Source organism: Scleropages formosus, chromosome 9 (assembly GCF_900964775.1).
Source record: "Scleropages formosus chromosome 9, fSclFor1.1, whole genome shotgun sequence".
Classification (NCBI taxonomy): domain Eukaryota; kingdom Metazoa; phylum Chordata; class Actinopteri; order Osteoglossiformes; family Osteoglossidae; genus Scleropages; species Scleropages formosus.
The window spans coordinates 1,797,394-1,818,507 of NC_041814.1; the positions used below are offsets into that span (position 1 = coordinate 1,797,394).

The following is a 21,114-nucleotide window of genomic DNA, read 5'->3' on the forward strand; positions in this document are numbered from 1 at the left end:
TTAACTGACTGCGCTCTCGAAGTTTGCAGTCGCGATAAGTTATTGCGAAAAATACACGCCTTTTTCCGTCCCGTCTGGAGATCATCTGCGTAAAACGAGACGCAAAGGGACTGAGAAGTGAGATCAAACGGCCTTGATTTACTGTAATTGATACTTTTATTTTATTTACCTTCTACCATAAAATTCGGAAAATAAAACCTTCACTATTTCACTTAATCTGAAGACTGATACTTTCAAAAAATTTGTTGTGAAAATAAATGATTTGTAAAACCACAACAGTTCATTTCGTCTCAGTTTTCAAATACTTTCCCATAATGCCATATCATATGTGGACTTTTTTTAAAATTATTGTTTCTTCTTTGACTACGAGGATGGTAAAGATGTGCTTCATTAGCCGTGCGACAAGTATTTTTAAATTCTTAAAGCATACAGATTTTATGTATAAGCATAAACTATTTTTCATTTTAAATGAGAAGGGGAAGAGCTTCACTCCTACCTGAGACGTTCGAGAACGTCGGCGACGCGCGCAGTACGTCGGCCGTGCGTGTGTACGTGCGTTTGTACGTGCGCGTTCCCGCGGAACTGCCGGGGAACAAATAGAGGACGAGCGAAGGGAGCGAGTATCATCGATTAGTGTCCGGCCGCTCGCTGTGCTGGTGGTGAGGGGGACGCGCCTGGCAGTGAATTATTGTGTTATATTTAATAATTCGAGGAAAATCTGCGAAATGACAATGTTGTGGTCGTTTGGTGCGCTTCTCATCTGCCTCTACCGAGCTACTGCCGAAACAGGTAGGTTTTTTGACAGGTAACTTTTTTTTTTTTTTCCTGCCTCCCACCCAGCCGAGAGACAGCTACGTAGCTCCCTACGGTTACCATAGCAACGCATACATTATACCTGTGTAAATGTGTGGTAAATATGCACTTATCTGGTAAGATAGAGAACGTATGCAGCTGTTGCTGTCCAATCAGTAATAAACTGTGTCATCAATCATCATCCTTGGGCTCGTTTTGTAACGAGAATCGCAGCTTTTTGTCGTGTACGTGTACGTGTACGTGTGCCATAGTGGTTAGAGCTGCTGCCTTTGGATCCAAAGGTTGCAGGTTCGAATCCCACTCTCACCTGTAGGCACCTTTATTATCAAGGTATTTACCTTAAAATTGCCACAGCCTTCAGTAAAATTACCCAGCTGTGGAAATGAGTGAATAATTGTAAGTTTGTAACTGTAATAATTGTAGCCTTAACGTTGTAAGTCTCTTTGTAGAAAAGCATTGACTCCATGAATAAATGTGATGTTTTATGTAATTGGGAGCCGTGGGACGTGTGTACCCTGATGGGTATCAAGTGCTTTATTCTTCGCTGCTGTAAATATTTCAGAAGTGACTCCTGTTATCATCAGCGGATCAGCAGCCTCTTGTTTCACACATCCAGTGCTGGTTAATGTGTGCAGCATCTTACCAGAACAGCTATGATCATAAAACAGGACTCATTTCCATGTCGTCATTAGAATAAAAAAATGTTTTTCCTTCATGTCTTCTCAAGGAAAAAATATATGTCAAATAGTTCTGTATTTCTATTTAACATAAAACTATTTGTATCTGATTAAAAATGAAACCCCCCCCCCCCCCCCCCCCCACATAGAAAAGCCAAACACCACCTACAGTGTAGTAGATGGAGCTGTTGCCTTCACATCTGAGGGTCCCGGGTTCGAATCTCCTCTCGGGCTGAGTACCCTCAAGCAAGGTACTTACTCTAAATTGCTCCGGTAAAAACTTCCCAGCCTTATGAACGGGTTAATAATTCCAAGCAGCTGCACGTTGTAAGCCGCTTAGAGAAAAGCATCATCTAAATATGGACAAAGGTTTTTAGATGCCTGTGAAACAGATGAGGTGCTTAGCTGTCTCGCTTGTCTTACCATGCTTTACATGTCTCGTCTTCTCCGATTACTTTTGCACCCAGATGAACCGTGGAACAGCGTGGGCAGCCAATGCTTTAAATTGAAAAGTTAATGCTCTACGTGAACCTGGGTGTACGAGCAGGGCTTCTCTGTACGGCGTGTGTCGGAAGCCCTTGCGATCTGCAGCGGCCGTAGTTGACGCTCGGAAACTCTCCCTACTGGGCCTGCAAGTAGGAAAGGCACGATTAGATCATAAGCTTATTATACCGGAACCTCGGAGCATCGCTAATGCGAGCGTTTGTTACCAAAAGGGCTCCAGAGTTGCTCTAAAACGGGAACGTCGAGCTTGAGCCGCAACCTCGGGATGCTCGGCTGTTTCCGTGCTTGTTGCAGGACAACCACAAGGGCAGCTCGACGTGAAAAACGCTCTAGAAGTTTCTTTTCCTTGCGTTTTTTCCATACCCTACGCACTCCTGTTGCCTCGCTAATGTAGTTGTTATATTTATTTGCTCTCTGTGGGAAAAGCAGAGGATTTATTTGTAGCTTTCACTCCGACACTACGCTTTGGTTCTCCATGTGGGCGGTGTCACGCTGATGGTACACGCACATCTTCCATCGTTGGACTGCGCTGCAGCATCGGCTGTCGTGCCGCTGGTGCTCGGGCGATACCCGTCGCTGTCGGGCCGCGGCGACGAGCGTGTTCGCTCCCGATCACGGAACCGCAGTCCTAGACCTCGCGGTTAATCCACTGTGGGGTTCCAGGTGCCAGCGGAAAAGATTAAAGTACCGTGGTTTAAAATGACCCGGAGCCTAACCCAGCAATACAGGGTCCGAGGCTGGAGGGGAAGGGAACGCACCCAGGGCAGGACCCCACTCCATCACAAGGCACCTCAAGCAGAACTCGAACCTCACACCCACCAGAGAGCAGGACTTTGCCAAACCCGCTGTGCCACCGCACCCCCCGGGGGATTGCAATATAAATAAAACAAAGTATGGTGAAAACAAGGGAAATCTCTGTTTGCTTTGCTTTCCCTCCTTATGGAACAGCAGAAGTATAACTTCATGAATCTGCCAGAAATGCCCTTTGGTTGGGAATGCAGGCCACAATCAGTGCTCCAGATTAGGAGTAAATTTAGCCTCCTCCCCCACCCCACCCCCCTAGCTTTGTCTTTCAGCTGTAACGGAGCTTTGGCCTCGAAATCAGGTTGGAGGAAATGCATATACACTGTATATTGTTGATCCAGGGAATAAGGGCACAGTAACTGCAGAATTGTGTTGAAACCCTTTGGCCGCGTGCTCAGTAGGACCTGGAGCAGTGATTTGTATTGAAAAATGAATGTTGGCAGGGCGCTTCTGTCCGTCCTGGGTCTTTATGTTCAAAACTTGTAAGCCTTGCTGATCTTTAGTCACTTTTGATTTGAATTCGCCTGAATTCTCATGTTTTTGTACCATTTCATGCTTGCTTTTTCACATTTCGTATTTCATAGGGTGGCACGGCGGCACAGCGAGTAGCTCTGTTCTCTCACAGCACCTAGGCGGTGCGAGAGGATGTGGGTTCGATCGCCGCTCAGTCTGTGCGGAGTTTGCATGTTTCCTCTGGGTGCTCTGGTTTCCTCCCACAGTCCAAAGACATGCTGTTCAGGTTCCTCCATAGTGTGTGAGTGACGGAGAGAGCGTGTTCCACTGATGTATGGATGAGTGACTCAGTGTAAGTAGTGTATCTAGCAGGGTAAGTTACCACGGTGAATAAGGTGTGTGGGCTCATAACACTGCATAGAGCTCATTTGAAGTCGCTTTGGAGAAAAGTGTCTGATGAATGTAAGTGTCTCTCTGAAGATTCTCTCCCTAGATTTCGTTTCCTGTCTCCCGGTGCCTCTTGAGTGTTTTGGACGCTACCGGAACCAAGAGGGGACTTGTTTCCGTAACAAGGCGGCGTGTGAAGATGTGAACCAAAATGTTGTCTCGAGAAGGGTAGAAATTTGAAACGCACTTCAAGAAGGAAAGCGCTCAAGGGAAAAAAAAGCTGTAAAATGTCAGCGTAATTAAACGGCGGTGGTTTTGTGCTCCCGTATTGATTGTGCTCGTCTGTTACGTACCTCGCTGACGAGGATGCCCGTGCGGGGAGCGGCAACAAACTGCAAAACGTTTGCCGGATCGCTGCCCCACGTAGACGCCCACGCCGGTGGATTTGACAAATATCGACAATACAGATGTTAAACTTTGGCTGCACGACGCCAATTTTAGAGCGTAAAGCTTGCCCTACGCTTCTAAAGACCTGTCTTTGATCATATGATAAATGAAATAAATACATCTCTTATGTTACCGTAATTTGCTCTTTATTAACCTCTGTAGAGGGTTCCTGGGTACATTATATTGACTGCGGTTGATTGATTACCTCTCGTGCATGTGTATGTTCGCTAACGTCGGCCTCCGGGAACGTGCAGCTGTGTGCGGAACGGCGCTTTTAAAGAAGGGTTTTGAAACAGTTTCCTGTGCGTTTCAGAGCAGCATGTTGGTTTGTGTGTGTGTTGGAAAGGGGCAGCCTGTGTTTTCCCTTCTCTCTCGTACAGATGTCCGTGAAGGTGACCTTCGGAGCTCCGGAGTAAATTCGGCCGATTCCGGTTGGCGGTCACGTGGTCCCATGGTCCCATCTGCCCGTGGCACTGCTGTGACCAGCTCAGCTTACAGGAGTTGAGCTTCTGCGAATTTCAGTCTTTTTAAACTGAATACTGTTGAATGCTTTTATCATTTAAGAAAAACAGACTGGGAGCAGCGGCAGCAGTAATGCGGTCGCTGTACCGGACTGTAGTGGTGAAGGGGGAGCTGAGCCATAAGGCGAAGCTCTCCATTTACCGGTCGATCTACGTCCCTACCCTCACCTATGTTCATCAACTCTGGGTGATGACCGAAAGAATAAGATCGCGGATACAAGCGGCCGAAATGAGTTTTCTCCGCGGGGTGCTGGGAGTTCGGACATCCGGGAGGAGCTCGGAGTAGAGCCGCTACTCCTTCACATTGAGAGGAGCCAGTTGAGGTGGTTCGGGCATCTGGTAAGGATGCCCCCTGGACGCCTCCCTTTGGAGGTATACCGGGCACGGCCAACTGGGGCGAGGACCCGAGGTCGGCCCAGGACCCGCTGGAGGAATTATATCTCACAGTTGGCCTGGGAACGGCTGGGGATCCCCCAGGCTGAGCTGGAGGAAGTTGGATGAGAGGAAGAAGATGGGTGGAGAGTAATTGCAATATTTTTCCGCATCTTGTTTTTCGCTTTTTTCGATTCTCATAAACACAATATCATAGCCATTCTGACTTTTTTCCATCCAGAGTTGTGCCTACGTTATAGTCGTGGTTTTGACAGTGATTCCTCCCGCTTTGAGTGCATTAGTGCAGTCCCTGCCTCCACTTCCCTCCCTGATGTAACGGTACCATTTTCTTTTGAAATAACCGGTGGGTGTCCTTGAAATTCTATATGGAGAACAATGCAGTTCTGTTCTGTAGGCTCTGCTTTCAGGTCTTCAAAGAGCTGACCCTGAATAAGTTCTTGTAGGTGTTCCTGTTTTCGAAGTGGACGTGCTTGCTGGGTTCCTGGCAAGGCTTTGATCCCTTGAGCATTGTCTTAAGATCAAGAGCAGAGTTCCGTTGGAAATGTCGCTGTAGGGGTTTGATACCGAATCTGCCGTTTCCCCGCTGTAAAAATGTTATTCTTCTCTGGCTTGCAATGAGCGACTCTTACATTTTTTGCTGACGCCCTTGGATGCGAGACGAAGAAGGTAAGAACCACAAAATGAACAGGCGAAAACGACGCGCTTCGTAACGTCGTGGGCCTTAAAGCTCGTTCAGAGGAGGTGGCTACATTTGCTAGTGGAAAACCTGGTGAATCTGACTTGAAAAGGGTTTCCTGGGCCTCTGGATCAAATTTCGTTGCTTGTGGAGTGTCGACTTCTATACTCCACGTACCACTTCATGCTTGCTTTTTCACTTTTCATATTTAATGGGGCCGCACGGTGGCGCGGCGCCTGGGTGGCGCGGGAGGACATGGGTTCGATCTCTGCTCAGTCTGTGTGGAGTTTGCGTGTTTCCTCGGGGTGCTCTGGTTTCCTCCCACAGTCCAAAGACATGCTGTTCGGGTTCCCCCATAGTGTGTGAGTGACAGAGAGAGAGTGTTCCACTGATGTATGGATGAGTGAACCAGTGTAAGTAGTGTATCTGGCAGGGTAAGTCACCGCGGTGAATAAGGTGTGTGGGCTCATAACACTACATAGAGATCATTGGAAGCTGCTTTGGAAAAATGTGTCAAATAAATAAATGTAATGAAATCATTTGAGCATTTTATTCTCACCTGTCTCTTTCACTCAGCTTTGCAGACCTCTAAATAATTTTCTTGCCATCTCAAAATGAGCATTAGCTCTCCTATAGCTATAATGGTAAATGACCTTACCAGGAAACCGAAAGAGGACGTTGCACACCTTTTGCGCGACGATCACAAAATGTGGTTTAAATGCCTTTCCCGAGAGCTGCACAGTCAACAGAAGATGGAATTAATATTCAAGGCACTGTCAGGTTGTAACATAGAAATTCATACATCGGTGCCGTTGGAATAATTTACTGTATTTCATTATCGGCTTGGCGCCGCACATCGACGGGTCTACGGTGCCGGTCCTGCTGACCTGTTTACTCTGGTGTCTCTTTCGGCTGAGCTCTTAGCTCATACGATTCATTTAGTAGTTGAATGAATACAGTACCAGGCACAATTCAGGTAATGTTGTCCCAAATGGATTGGCGGAACGATTGCTGTTTTCCCCAGGCTTTCTGCTGAATTTGCTGCATGCTCTGAATATATGTGCGGTTGAAAAGATTGACGATTATGTCCGTTTTCATCCTAAACGCGAATTTGGTTCACATGCTTCCCTTAATCCTTCTAAGCCTTCCAACAATTAACTGAGGAGATTAATTTATCTAAGTAAGGTTGAGCACTGATTTGTTGTTTCATTTAATGGATGTTCGGTTTTCGGGATGGTCAAAGAAAAACGATCAGCTGCAGATGCAATGCCGGTAATAAAGTGCTTTTAGAAAACAGGACAAGAACGAGTAAATATCATGAAGAAGAGCAAGACCTACGTTATGCTTCAGTTGTGTGTTCATGTTCTGGAATGAATCGGTGACCGCAGAAAAAGCATCTCGAAGATGGAGTAAAATGCCAGTAAATGTGGAATCGAAGCCAGAGGCACTTTGGGGAAAAAGAGAGTGTGTAAATCGGGGACACCTGTACATTTATAATGCTGTGATTTATGGGTATGGACCACAAAAGTATGGCGGAAAAAAAAAAGTAAAACAGTTGGTAGTGTAGTGGTTTGAGTTGCTGCCTTCAGACCCAAAGGTTGCAGGTTTGAATCCCATCTCCAGCTGTAGTACCCTTGAGCAAGGTACTTACCCTAAATTGCTCCAGTAAAATTACCCAGATGGGTAAATAATGGTAAGTTGCTCGGGAGAAAAGTGGCAGCTAAAGGTAATAGTGTAAAACTGGTCCTGGTGATGGTTACTGGGTGCTCACTGCTGAATCAGACATCCTGGTGTTTTGTACCTGGAATCCAAGTACAAGTCTAGGACTGCCAGTCCATTTGTCTGGGAGAACTGACTCCTTCATCACTGATTCATTTTTAAGCCTTTTTTGGTGTTTGTCTGAGTGAAATTAATTTTGCTTATTGTTATTCTCTGTTACTTGGGTTACCCATGAATGGTACAGTTGTACTTTTGCAATGCAAGTTCCAATTTTCTACTTGTCTCATTCTGGTTTTCTAACTTTCTGTTTCCTTTTTCTTTCTTTTTTCCATTCCATCTCGCCCGTTTTGTGCCTTGCTCATTAACATCGTGCCCGAAATGAACTGGCGGCATCCAAACGCGCTTGCAACGTTACTGTAAACGGTTGCTTTTTTAAGCGGGCTTCATCAAGTCCCCGCTGTCGCAAATGAAGCTGGTGAAGGACAGTGCCGAGCTGCACTGCGAGGTCGTAGGCAACCCCATCCCGGAGGTGCAGTGGTGGTTCGTGGAGGGCGAGGAGCCCGACGAGACGTTCACCCAACTGTTTGACGGGGCGCGGATGGACCGCGTCCACATCAACGCCACCTACATCCTCCACGCCACCAGCACCGTTTACTTCTCCAACCTCACGCTCAACGACTCGGGCACGTACGAGTGCAGGGCCTCCAACGACCCCGACCGCAACGACCTGAAGAAGACCCCCAAAATCAAGTGGATCCGCTCGCAGGCTAACGTTATCGTGTTCGAACGTGAGTGGCCGAGTCGGCCGGCCCGCGCTTCCGGGCGACGGAGCGCAGCCCCGCTGCCGCCGGACGTCCCGCCCCCTCGCCCGTGCTCCTCTCCCCGCTCGGGAACCCAGCTCCAGTAGTGGAACGCGAACGCTGGAGGCCGGATAGCAGGAATTGTCCTTCGCCGCTCCGTCGGGACAAGATCGAACATTCGCTTGTGTGGGTGGCTTTAGATAACCGTTCATCCCGGAGCCTTCCGGACATTTCCTGCTATTTGGCTTATTGCTGCGTGAATGTCTAATCCTGCTTCCTTGTCGTGTCCTCGGCACCTTCACCTGCCACTACCTGCTGTAGGTTTATTCCCTGATCCAGTGCCCTCTCGCACAGCACCTGGTAGAAATCCCGATTTCACCGCCAGCTTCCTCCGACACCGCGACACGTTCACACGTCAGTCGTTAAAATTCGGCGCCTTCTCGCGCTGCCGAAGATTTACGGGGGCGCGGTTTGCGTGATGCTCGGCTCTGCCTTTGCACAAGTTGTCGCGTGTGTGGTTTTTGGGACGATAGAAAGGGAAGTAAGTGCAGATGCGGTTTGACGCACATTTTTTTACCTGTGACGGCTGTTTTGACTATTTTGATTATTTGCAGCAACTGAGCAGAGAGGATTTTTTTGCCTTATTATACAGCGGTTCTTGTATGTGACATGCCTTTTTAATTGCTCCTGATGTCCATCATGAAAGTTTTTCCTCTTGTTAAAAGCCGAAAAGACTTGGCCGTCCCACCGAACCTCAGTCCCTCCACGTGCTTTCCTCCTGCAGCGTGTTCTTGGTGTAGCCCTCATAGCGAAGCCCTGCTTTCCTTTCTAGGACCTTCACCCGGTGCGTTGCTTTTCCTCTCGTTGTCTGGTTGTTGCCTGGGAAGATTATAATAAAAGCCCGATCTGTGTGCTGTTACGGTTATTATAAGTGTTGTACGTCTCAGACTTTCCACAGCGCTTTCATGTGTTTGCACTTGGTGTGTAAACGCAGTCAGGATTTTCAGTCTATGAACAGTTCTTTGACACCCTGAGCTGCAGCAATTTTTTCACTCTGGCTCCATGATTAAAAATGCCCAGAGAGTATGGGTAGTGGTTAAAAACCGTTCAGTGCTTCTTTTTTTTTCTATTCCTCCTTTTCCAACATATATTTTCCAGTTTTTTTTGATCATGCATTGCAGATAATATTAAGAAGTTAATATTAATAAAGTCCTAGAATAATTAGGGTAGTACCCATTTTTAGGGTAAATTACTATAAATTGCAAAGGGTAGTGTAGACCTAATGGTTGCCTTGGAGAGGTTAACCAGAATCTAAGCTCCATGCACATTGTGTTTTTTTTTTTTTTTCCTTTTCTTTTATTTGTAAAATAACGGATATATCTTGTAATTGTGCCGATGCAGAGCCTGTTATCCTCAGCGAGCCTCAGCAAGTGAGCAATATGACCTCCGCGGTGCTCAGCTGCAACCTGACAGATCCTCCGTCTCCAGTGAAGGGCCACCACTGGACCCGAAACGGCAAAATGATTGAAGGGACGCAAGCAGACTCCGCTGCGAAATACACCGAGTACAAGTATGAAACGTTATTTCTGCTTTGCTTGATCAAGCTGTGCTCACGTAGTTGACTTGTTTCTCTGCGTGCCCCTTTTCTGACTCCTTCCGTCACCTACGGTCCAATATAAAGTTCTTTAACAACTTTGTGCAGTTAAACCTTTTATATATGAAATATTATTCATGATATAGAGAATAATGCTGTCTAACTTGGTGGCTTTTTGTGTTTTTCTTTGGGGTGGATTACTTCATTTTTATTTAGTTCACTTTATTTTTACGAAGAACTCTTAAAGGATGGGGGGTGCGGTGGCACAGTGGGTTGGACCGGGTCCCGCTCTCCGGTGGGTCTGGGGTTCGAGTCCCGCTTGGGGTGCCTTGTGATGGAGTGGCGTCCCGTCCTGGGTGTGTCCTTTCGCCCCGTGTTGCCGGTTTGGCCTCCTGCGACCCTGTCTGAGCCGAGCGGCTTCAGATAACGCGCGTTTGTCTTAACAAGGTCGCATAGACCGTTAATCAAGAGTGTCCACACAGCTTAAGGAGGTGGTTTGCTAACATTCTTGCGTAAACCATCTGGCAACCGAGGAAAGGAAAACAAAACATTTCCGAGGAAAAGAACCGGGGGAATAAATGGCCTCGGGGGGGTTACAAGCACCAGCAGCTGCCCACTCCTCCTGAATATTTTTTTATATTTTTTAATTAAATTTGACCTTTCAGCATTTTGTAACAAAACCCTTATTTAAAGGAGCCACGTTAGAAACGATTCCGTTGTAAATATGTGGCGCCCCGGCCTGCCGCGGCCCATTTCCCGTGTCCCCGTTGAACGGGGGCTCCCGTCGAACCCGCCCGCCCGCCCCCTTGCCGAGCTGGCCCTGGGGGTTGGGGTGGCAGTGGGTGGATTAGTGTCCCTGGCAGCGCGCTCCGCGCTCTGACCTTAATTCCCCATTATGCCGGGGAGCGGAGGGAGGCGGGGCAGCTCATAACAAGCGTGTGATTGTTACGGTGGTACGAACGCGCCGCAGCCCCGCGCTCTCCTGGAGCCGCGCGTCTCCTGTCTTCCCACTAAGCGTTGCGTGAAATGTTTCGAAGCGGGTAGGTGGGAAGGTTACCTTTTCTCAGTTTGCATTAGCTGTGCTCCCCCCACTCATCAGCTCTTCCTCTTTTTAGCTTGGAGAAGATCGATTCGCACGCCGGAGGCAAATACGCTTGCGTTTTCCTTTCGACTCCTGTCGTTCAGAAGGTTATTGAAGTGAAGAGTAAGTTTTCAACGCGCTGCCCGAACCAGCCCCGGCTCGGGTTTCCACGTCACGCGTACATATCGCGAACGCACACGCATGGATGTAGAGTGTATTAAAAGCAGGAACGATTTCTGCAGAGCGGAGCTCTTGCTCATCCACACCGATGGTATCGCAAGCAACGCCGCGAGCCTCGATAAACTCGATAAGCTCAGTTTGCATGTCACGCTTGAACTCGTTCGACTTCTCGAAACTGCGTGACGCAACTGTGTCCGTGTTTATAGCTGCTCCCCGTGTCGCGGCCTACAAGCACTCGGAAAATGGCAACGAGAAGGACAAAGGGGTGCTTGTCTGCGTGAGCCACAGCTACCCGCCGGTCTCCGAGTGGAAATGGTACTTTCTTGGCGAGAACACGGACAAAAAGGTATGGTAGAAGACCTTGAATGAACACGTACGTGTTTCTTTACTTATTACCGGTGCTTTGAGCTCATTTGGGCATGCGCTGTCCTATAAAATGCCTTTAGTTTCGCTAAAGATGTACATTGCGGGGGGGGCAGTGGCACAGCGGCGCAGCGGGTTTGACTGGGTCACGCTGCCCGGTGGGTCTTGGGTTCGACTCCCACTTGGGGTTCCTTGTGATGGACTGGCGCCCCGTCCTGGGTGTGTCCCCTCCCCCTCCAGCCTTGCGCCCTGTGTTGCCGGGTTAGGCTCCGGTTCGCCGTGACCCCACTTGGGACAAGCGGTTTCAGACTCTGTGTGTGTGTGTGTATAAATTGCATAACAGTCTGCTAGTTGGGGTTCAAGAGTGCATTATGTAAATAAACTTGGTTTGATACATGACCATTTTGAGTTGCAGGTTTCCCTTGTATAATAAAGGCTCATTTTATGAGATTTCTCACTTATCTGTAAATGCAATTTGTACTCTAAATCTGTCATCATGAGCTATCGAAGAAACATCCCACCAGACACAGTGCGCACCCCCCCAATTTAAAAAATGCATAGCATTATTTTAAAATCGGTGTCATCGTCAGTGATTTCACATCACACACACGTTATTTGAAACCGCTTGTCCCATTCAGGATCACGGGGAGCCGGAGCCTAAGCCAGCAGCGCAGAGTGTAAGGCTTGAGGGGGGAGGGGACACACCCAGGACGGGATGCCACTCCATCACAAGGCACCCCTAGCGGGATTTGAACCCCAGACCCACCGCAAAGCAAGACCCAGTCAAACCCACTGCACCACCGCTCCCCCCTCGTCAATGATTTGTGTTATAAAATGTAATAGTGTTAGCACAAGCGATATTTTACCATTTTGACCAAGTGTCTTGTTACGTAGTGTTACTAATGTTGCGAGTAAATGGTAATGGTAAATCATAATAATAGTGTTTGTTTTGTCTAGAACATATAGTGCGGCATTTAGAGTATAAAGATATATGGGTAACAGCTGAAAAGCAAGTTATAATAAATAAGTATTGAAAAATTCCGATAAAAGAACAACAAAATCATCCATTATCGACAACTGCTGGTCCAGGTCAACGTCGCGGTGTTTCGGAGCTTATCCTGCAAGCAGTCGGCTTGGGGCAGGATACACACACACACACACACACACACACACACACTACAGGCAGTTTGCAGTCACCAGCTCACCTGACACACTTCTTTGGACTGTAGGAGGAAACCCATGTGAACGCGGGTAGAACATCGGTCACTACACAAATTGAACCTGCTTCGAACTTACGGTTCAACCCATAACCTAGGAGCCGCGGGACACCTGTTGCACCACGGTACTGCCCGAGACGAGCTGAAAATACTGCGAAATAAAAAGAAAATAGCAGACAGATAAATTATGAGAGGCAAAGGGGATATGAACAGGTGCAGAGAAATGTGTTACATATGAGGACATTTGAACATGTTGGTCTTAAGTCTGGATTTAAAAGTGTTCTGATATTCTGGACTCATCCTTTTTAAGAGCTGATCTTCAGGAACGGGTTGCACAGTCTGCGTGAGGGACGCCTGTGCAGTTTTGAGAAATGGAAGCGATGGAAAATGCTGAATCTCTTATTTGGAGAGCATTCTGTAAATGTCCTTTCATCCCATGTCTTAACTAAAAATCCAGTTTAATTTTTGAGTCTCTATAAATAGTAAAAATGATTTGAAAACAACAGTTATTATATGAAATATTATTACCATTATCATTATTATGTGGTTAAAATATTTCTGAGAAATTTGAGAAAGGCAGCTATATGAAAGATAGTTGTTTATAATAATAATAATAATAATAATACTTATTACAATTATGTGATTCATTTATTAAACTTTTTCTAAGAAATTTTGAGGTTTGACAGAAAATGAGTTATAGTCTCGTCTGCCTGCTTCTGAAGTCTGACTTATTCATACACATCTGGACTGATTGACCTGTAATGGACTGGCGTCCTTTCTGGCACCCTATGCTTCCAGCATAGGCTCCGCACCACCATGACCCTACACTGTTGGTAATTAACAAATGAACGAAACTTCTTCGTCTTTGAATGTACCGTATCCGGCAGCGTGTTTAACATACGATGTATAAGGGAACCTGAACCTGAGGGGGAAAACTGGAGGAGCTACTCCAGCGCGCAGTGCATTACGATGTAAAACAAGGACAAAAACGAGAAATTAAATATCCGGTCCCGGCCGAAATTTGTCCGGATCTTGGCATCGCCGTAATCCTGTTGCGTTCGTTCACTTTACCCGCTTTGTGTTACGCAGGCTATTGTCAGTGGAACAGAAAGATATGAAATTAGTATCACGCCCAACAAGACTACTTTGTACATCGAGGACCTGGACATCAATCAGGACACGGGCAACTACGTGTGCTATGGGGAGAATGACATGGGCTCCGCATCCGACCAGATCCACCTGCGTGTGCGCAGCAGGTTGGCTGCGCTGTGGCCCTTCCTCGGTATCGTGGCAGAAGTGATCATCCTTGTGACCATCATCTTCATCTATGAGAAGAGGAGAAAGCCCGATGACTTCAGTGATGGTGGGTACACCTTTCTTCGCACGCACTGCAGCTTTTGTGAACGGCGGTCGTCTTTGGAGCACAAAATCTGACCTGCAGTCCCGAGACATGGTTGCGGCGCTGCCTTGTAATCGAGGATGAGTGTGGGAAGTTGGAAGTTGGTTTCCACTGCCCCCTAGTAGTAGATGCTCACAGAGCAGTTTAATCTTTTGAATTTTTTATTTTTTTTACATTACACTTACATTTATTTAGCAGACACTTTTCTCCAAAGCGACTTCCAATGACCTCTATAGTGTTATCAGCCCACACGCCTTATTCACCGCGGTGACTTACCCTGCTAGATACACCACTTAAAAAGGGTCACTCATCCATACATCAGTGGAACGCACACACTCTCTCTGTCATTCACACACTAGAGGGGGAAACCTGAACAGCATGTCTTTGGAGTGTGGGAGGAAACCAGAGCACCAGAACACTTCCAGTGCTAGACACACTACTTACACTGGGTCACCCATCCATGCATCAGTGGAACACACTCTCTCTGTCACTCACGCACATACACACACACCGTGAGTGATTTTGAGTCACCGGTGCACCGGAACCACAGATCTTTGGACTCCGGGAGGAAAGCCACGCAGGCACGGGGAGAACATCCAATCTTCACGCGCACCGAGCAGTGTGCGGCCTTCGTGCAGCTCTTTAAGATTTTACTTTTTTTTTACTGGAAATGTAGCGATTTATACACATGATGTGTATTTCCCATATTATTTCTGTTACATGTGCATTAAGTAGAAATGCAATTTTGTTTCACTGCTACCGCTGTTATTATTTACGTCTCCATTTCTTTTTGCCTCTGCTTTTATTACGTTACGGTAAGTGATGAGAGGTGCGCGTCAGACTGAAGTGGTTTCTCTTGGGAGCGCTTCTAGATCAGATTGTTAAATGTGCTCGGATGTTTCACTTTCACTGGTTCTGGCAACGAAAGAATGGCAAAAAGTGGAAAGCTTACATTCGTTGCGTGTGTGGCATCGTCCGTAGTGTAATGTGTTCACGTTGCCAGCGAAAGGGTTGATTTGAAGTCTGACATGGTACACTATGAGTGTACAAAATAATAATTTAATAATTTATTTATGTCGCATGTGTTGATTGTATATCAATTGTTTAGAGGAGCTCTTTACCATAGTTCAAAACATTTTCCTTATATAGGTTGAAATTTCAGCAGTATATTTACATTTAGTAAATGCGGAGATTTGCATCTTCGATAAATTCATGCCTTGCAGGCTCTTCTTTAAAGTCTTGTTAAATGAGAGGAGTTTTCCTTAGGGTTAGGGTCACTTGCTAGTTTTTGTTAATATCCTTTTTTTGTCACTTTGCAAATTTTATCCGTAAGCAGATGCAAAATTCAGCAGTGTGTTCTTCTGAAACGAGCGTTTCAACTCTGCTGTAAGCATTTGTCCAAAAAAGTAAAAAAAAAAAATAAAAAAAAAATCTTAAATATAAATTATTGACGTACGTCTTGCGTCCTTGAAATGTTAAACGTGGCTTTTGACTGATATTGATGAACTGAAATGTCATTTAAAGTCAGGACTTCTCCCGGAGGGTACCCCCCCCCAACAGGAACTTGTGACTTCATTCCGCTGTTGGTTTTTTTTATTTTAGTCTGATTCAGATATTGATATTGATACCAAGTTTTGTCTCCTGTTCTGCTCTTGTCCTACAGATGATGATGCGGGTTCTGCTCCACTGTAAGTAACACCCTCGTGCTGTTTATAGAAATTAATGTTCAGAACGTTTTTTAACTGGCAAACTTAAAAGGACTTTCTTTTCTTCTTCCAGGAAGAGCAATGCTGCCACCAACCATAAAGATAAAAATGTCAGGCAAAGGAACTCCAACTGAAAGAGAAGTGAGGTGTGTGCTAAATTCCTTTAAAATCTCATAGTTGCCAGTAATAGTTTAATATATATTTGTGTGTGTGAAGAAGATGTGTTTTCCCTGTGGCAGCATACAATGTACCACTCAGAAAGGTAAAGTTGGGTGGCACAGCGAGTAGTGCTGCTGTCTCACAGTGCCTGGGTGATGTGAGAGGACGTGGGTTCGATCCCTGCTCAGTCTGTGTGGAGTTTGCATGTTTCCTCTGGGTGCTCTGGTTTCCTCCCACAGTCCAAAGACATGCCGTTCAGGTTCCCCCATAGTGTGTGAGTGACAAAGAGTGTGTGTGTTCCACTGATGTATGGATGAGTGACCCATTGTAAGCAGTGTATCTAGCAGTGTAAGTCACCACGGTGAATAAGGTGTGTGGTCTGGTAACACTACATAGAGTTTGTTGGAAGTTGCTTTGGAGAAAGCATCTGCTAAGTAAATTAATGTAAAGTTTGCAGTACAGAGCTAGGCAATCTCATATACACATGGCAATTTGGAATCACAAAATCACTTAAAACACAACTCTTTGGACTGTGGGAGGAAACCAGAGCACCCGGAGGAAACATGCAAACCCTGCATAAACTACACTAGGTTCAGTCCCACTGCTGAACGCAGCCCGTGCACTGCTCCACTGGGGTGCCGTGAATAAATTCCTCGTTTCCGAAACGATCTGCTTGTTAAATGACCACCTCTGCTCTACACTACTGGGTTTTGTTTGCTCTTGTTTCGTTTTTTCTACTTTTAACCAGCTGTAATGGTACAAGGAGTTCACTGCACATATCAACTACTCACGGAGTAATTTCTCTGGCTCGCCATTCACATTTTCAATGAAGGTTCATTGTGAATTCGGTTGAAATAGCACGACGCGGGGAATTGCCGTCGAGTTTGTCACGGGCTGTTTCTACGGCTGTAATCGGCTGTCGCGTACGGCAGCGAATACTGGTTTCCTGTGGCGGCTACCTCCGCGCAGCAGGGAGGTGACGTTGGGAATTCCATTTCCCTAATTGCACCGAGCGCTGTGCCAGAGCCATTAACTCGTCACGCTTTAATTTATTAATGTTGAACCCTTAGCGCTCGCTGCAGAGTACCACTTTACCTCTCCACTTGGTTCCCTGACAATTTACAGTGTTTCTCTGCTTAAGGAGGTGTGAGTCTTATAGTGCCCAGTTCTCGTGATTTCTCCCGTTTGTTTGAACACCAAATGGGGGGTGTGATGGCGCGGCGGGTTGGACTGGGTCCTCCTCTCCGGTGGGTGTGGGGTTCGAACCCCGCTTGGGATGCCTTGCGATGGAGTGGCGTCCTGTCCTGGGTGTGTCCCCTCCCCCTCCAGCCTTTCGCCCTGTGTTGCCGGGTTAGGCTCCGGCTCCCCGCGGTTTCAGATGGCGTGTGTGTTTGAACGCCAGTTCTGCCATGATGTAACTTGTTTTCCTTCTCTCGTAGGAGGCCAGATGTACAAGAATTACGGACTTGCAGAATAGCACACAGTCTAATCCAGCGCACCCAGAAATGTTGAAACTCTTTGTGTGTTTGTGTTTTTTCGGGGGTTGAACGCATGATCTTATTTGCCGTTTTAAAAATGTGTATCTAGTATTATGAAATACATTTACTTTGCTTTACCCTGGGTCGCCCACACGGTATGTGCTCTTAAGATGTGTTCGCCTGAATCGCCACGGCCCATCAGCATGGAGGACTTTGCGGCAGTGAAGGAGCAGAGATAAACTTGCAAAAGTCACCCCTACAAAAAAAAAAAAAAACAGAAAGCCTTATTGAAAATCACCTGTGTTACTTTCCACCAGTTTAAACTTTTGCGTGTTTTGTATTTTACTAAATGTAGATATAAAAACGCATACGTTTTTATGAAGTGATGTGCTGTGACATCAAGTATACAATTGAAACTTTGCTGACTGAATACCAAGTCTTTGTGTCTCTCCTCGCAAATGTTTTTAAATTCTTTTCAATTATGAAATTAGCTTTTGCTTCTGCTGTATTAGCCATATATCCTTGGCAATTCGTGTGTGCTAAAAGGACCAACTGAATGAAGTCTGTTGGCTGTGTTACCTCTTTAAATGTTAACACTTAATTGACTGCATATTAATATGATTAATTGTGTGAATGTTGCTAGAATTCTGTGCTGTGGCTTTATTTTAAGATAATAGTGAAAGCTGTTATTTTATCTCATTTTGTAGGGAATTCAGAGCCATTGCATTGCTGTGATTAGTACTGTGCCTGGATGTGTACTTTTAATCTTAATTTAAGTCCTATTAAAGGTTAATGTATAATTTAAATTAACACGGTTTAATAGGCGTTGGCTCTACCACTAACTGTCGGAAGGACTGTAACCATTTCAATAAATATACTTGGTTGAAGTCTGTTGTCTCATCACTCTTGCAGACTGCAGTGAGCTTTTCTGACACGTGCTTCAATTCAATAGCACAGCATCCATAAACATATACAAATTGTCTTTAATTTCTCATCCTGAAGATCTGCAGTTACCCTGTGAAATGTTACACTTGCGGAGACAAAAGTGTTTTAATTAGAATTTAATGTATGTCGGGGGGGGGGGGGGTTGGACCGGGTCCTGCTCTCCGGTGGGTCTGGGGTTCGAGTCCCGCTTCGGGTGCCTTGCGGCGGACTGGCATCCCGTCCGGAGTGTGTTCCCTCCCCCTCCGGCCTTACGCCCTGTGTTGCCGGGTAGGCTCCGGTTCCCCGAAACCCCGCATGGGACAAGCGGTTCAGAAAATGTGTGTGTGTGTATGTCAGACTGAACTATGGCACCCCTTCCCAGTCAGAAATACTGAGCATCATTTTTCTCTGTGAATTGGATGGGAGAATCTTCCAACAAGCAGGTTGAGGTGTCGCAACTTTTCTTTTGCTAAGTCTGACTATCTTCAGTGGCCCTTCTTCGAGGACGAGCACAATAACTGATGAGCCCTATACTTGAGATTGAGTTTCTTCTAAATGATGCTTGTTAATGTTATCTGTTTTAAAAAGGGTTGTGATCTCTACCAGTTCCATATGCAGCACCCATGTAATGTGTGCCGGTTTGAATGGTGCCGTCAGACAAACCGAACGTACCTCGAGAATCGCGTATCTGCGTCTACGTCTCTTCACCTGTTGGCGTAGTGCACTTTCGTTCTCTCAGAGCGGTGCGTCACTTTGAAGAAAAGTGCCTGCCAAACAAACAGGTGTACATTTACATTAATTTATTTAGCAGATGCTTTTCTCCAAAGCAACTTTAAATCAACTCTATGTAGTGTTACCAGCCCACACACCTTATTCACCATGGTGACTTACACTACTAGATACATTACATACACTGGGCCACTCATCCATACATCAGTGGAACCCACACACACTATGGGGGAAACTGAACAGCATGTCTTTGGACTGTGGGAGGAAACCAGAGCACCCGGAGGAAACCCACACAGACATGGGGAGAACATGCAAACTCCACACAGACCGAGCGGGGATCGAACCCACGTCCTCTCGCACCACGCAGGCGCTGTGGCACTGTGCCGCCCACATAACAAGATACAGACGCAAGAAGTGCTTTACAGAAATTTTGACTCAAAAGACGAGCCTCCGAAACAATGGTCATCGACATGGCGTCTCCCGCATATCTCAGTTGTTTCTTTTCTCTCCTCATTTTTGCATCGTATGACTTTTATACCATTCATACCATAAATGAGACCTAAAGCAAAAAAAGTTGAAATCCGGACAATGGAAAGAATGATATCTCCATTTAAATTCCAAAGTGAAAACGTGCGTAAAGGAATATCGTTAATAATCACAACGTGAGTTGATTCACTGTTACTTTGTGAGAGGTAACAATAATCTTTTCCAGTAATGGACCATCACCTTGGCCTGCCCAGATGCTTGTGTGTCTCAGTAAATCTCAGAGCTCACATGTCTGGAGACTTACGCTCGTGGTGTCGTCTCCGTTGGAGAAGAGCTCTGACGGGAGAGTCAAAGAATGGTCCACAGACGCCTCCGTTAGTTTGCAAAACGAATCCAAACACCCCTGCTATGGGTAGTTGTTCAGGTCTCTTCCAGGAAATGACCTGGAGGTACTGATTTTCATCCCAGACTCTTCACACTCCTCCTGATGAGGTCTAAAGGTACAACATCATCTGCAGATGAAACTCTGGAACACTGGTTACATCAGCTGCGATGATGACTGTGTTGCGTTTTACATCATTAGGCTGCCTGTTCCTCCTGGAAACCTTCCATATAATAGAGTCGCAGAAACTCAGCCGGAAGCCGTTGACGTAAGGACCGTTTGGAACGAAATCAGTGTCGTTAAAATAAAACGAACTCCGCGGTCTTTTCGAAGAAAAGGTCTCTGAACCTCCAGAGACTTTTAAGAACAATTACGAAGACGAAAATACAAGCAGCGCCGGAGTCAAAACAGCTCCAGCTGAGGTGACCCTCTGGGCAAGAAGTCCCAGAAAAGGGAAAAATTCTCCTGGTGGGAGTTGAACTCATCTTCTACTGGTCTGTCTCCAAGTCATACCCAGTAACCCCATACAAAACAGTTGGGGCTCCCTGATCTGCGGAGCCAGTGCTCTTGTACACCAACCCCAACACACCCCCAAGAGGTGATTAGCTCACTACTCTACCCCTCCCGTCCAGAAGAGAAAGCCTCAAGTTCTACGACACGACCACAAAGTAAATCGTTAAGTTATGACCCGAGGCTCTCTGGTACCATGTGCACATACCTGCACACAGAATTGGTGGGAAATAAAAGGTGTTTGTGACAAATGATTTTTTTTTTGGATTGGATAGGAGAGCAGTTAGTCTGAAAGAGATGATTTGAGACATTCATGAACCTTGAGAGGGATTCAACAGTTCTGAGTGGCAGAGAGCAATCATTCCGCCATGGAGCTAGAACCAAGAATCTTTGGGTTTTTCTCTTTGGACCTCTTGTCCATGGGACCACCAGCAGACCGGACGTGGAGGAGCCTAGCAGTTTGGTTGGGGAGCAGAAAGCAACCGGGTCATGTAGGTGACAGGGAGCAGAACGTTGTGTTCATAGTCAATCACTCTTTAAACTCCCGGTGTAAAAATGTGAAACTCGAGATTTATAACCAAGGAAAACTGCCGTCAGAGACCTTGAAAGAAATACACTCAGACACACAGAAACTTTCCATGACAACATCGGCCGATGGGGGAGCCCCGGAAGTTGGCTGTCTCCCCGACCGTTCCTCTTCGCCCTTCTTTAT

At 46.3% G+C, this 21,114-nt stretch overlaps 1 protein-coding gene across 3 annotated transcripts; it reads left to right on the top strand.

The window, feature by feature from the left end:
• Window positions 1–587: 587 nt before the first annotated feature.
• Window positions 588–18,245, top strand: bsg (basigin). 3 transcript variants are annotated; one of them, XM_018728270.2, is made up of 9 exons: window positions 588–789; window positions 7,832–8,182; window positions 9,596–9,764; window positions 10,904–10,992; window positions 11,256–11,395; window positions 13,719–13,992; window positions 15,692–15,716; window positions 15,808–15,880; window positions 17,333–18,245. In XM_018728270.2, the coding sequence occupies exons 1-8, from the start codon at window positions 726–728 to the stop codon at window positions 15,866–15,868; spliced, it is 1,173 nt and encodes a 390-aa protein (XP_018583786.1). In that variant the 5' UTR covers window positions 588–725; the 3' UTR covers window positions 15,869–15,880; window positions 17,333–18,245. The 3 variants fall into 3 exon arrangements, with proteins under 3 accessions (XP_018583786.1, XP_018583784.1, XP_018583785.1); XM_018728268.2 differs by lacking the exon at window positions 7,832–8,182 and having other exon boundaries at window positions 595–789; XM_018728269.2 differs by lacking the exons at window positions 588–789; window positions 7,832–8,182 and adding an exon at window positions 5,406–5,665.
• Window positions 18,246–21,114: the final 2,869 nt, after the last annotated feature.

What these genes read in the sequence shown, in the direction of transcription:
- bsg (XM_018728270.2), top strand. Translation starts at nt 726, where the DNA reads ATGACAATGTTGTGGTCGTTTGGTGCGCTTCTCATCTGCCTCTACCGA. An exon ending in CCGAGCTACTGCCGAAACAG is followed by an intron (nt 790 to 7,831) that starts GTAGGTTTTTTG and finishes TGCTTTTTTAAG; the next exon opens with CGGGCTTCATCAAGTCCCCG. An exon ending in GCGAAATACACCGAGTACAA is followed by an intron (nt 9,765 to 10,903) that starts GTATGAAACGTT and finishes TCCTCTTTTTAG; the next exon opens with CTTGGAGAAGATCGATTCGC.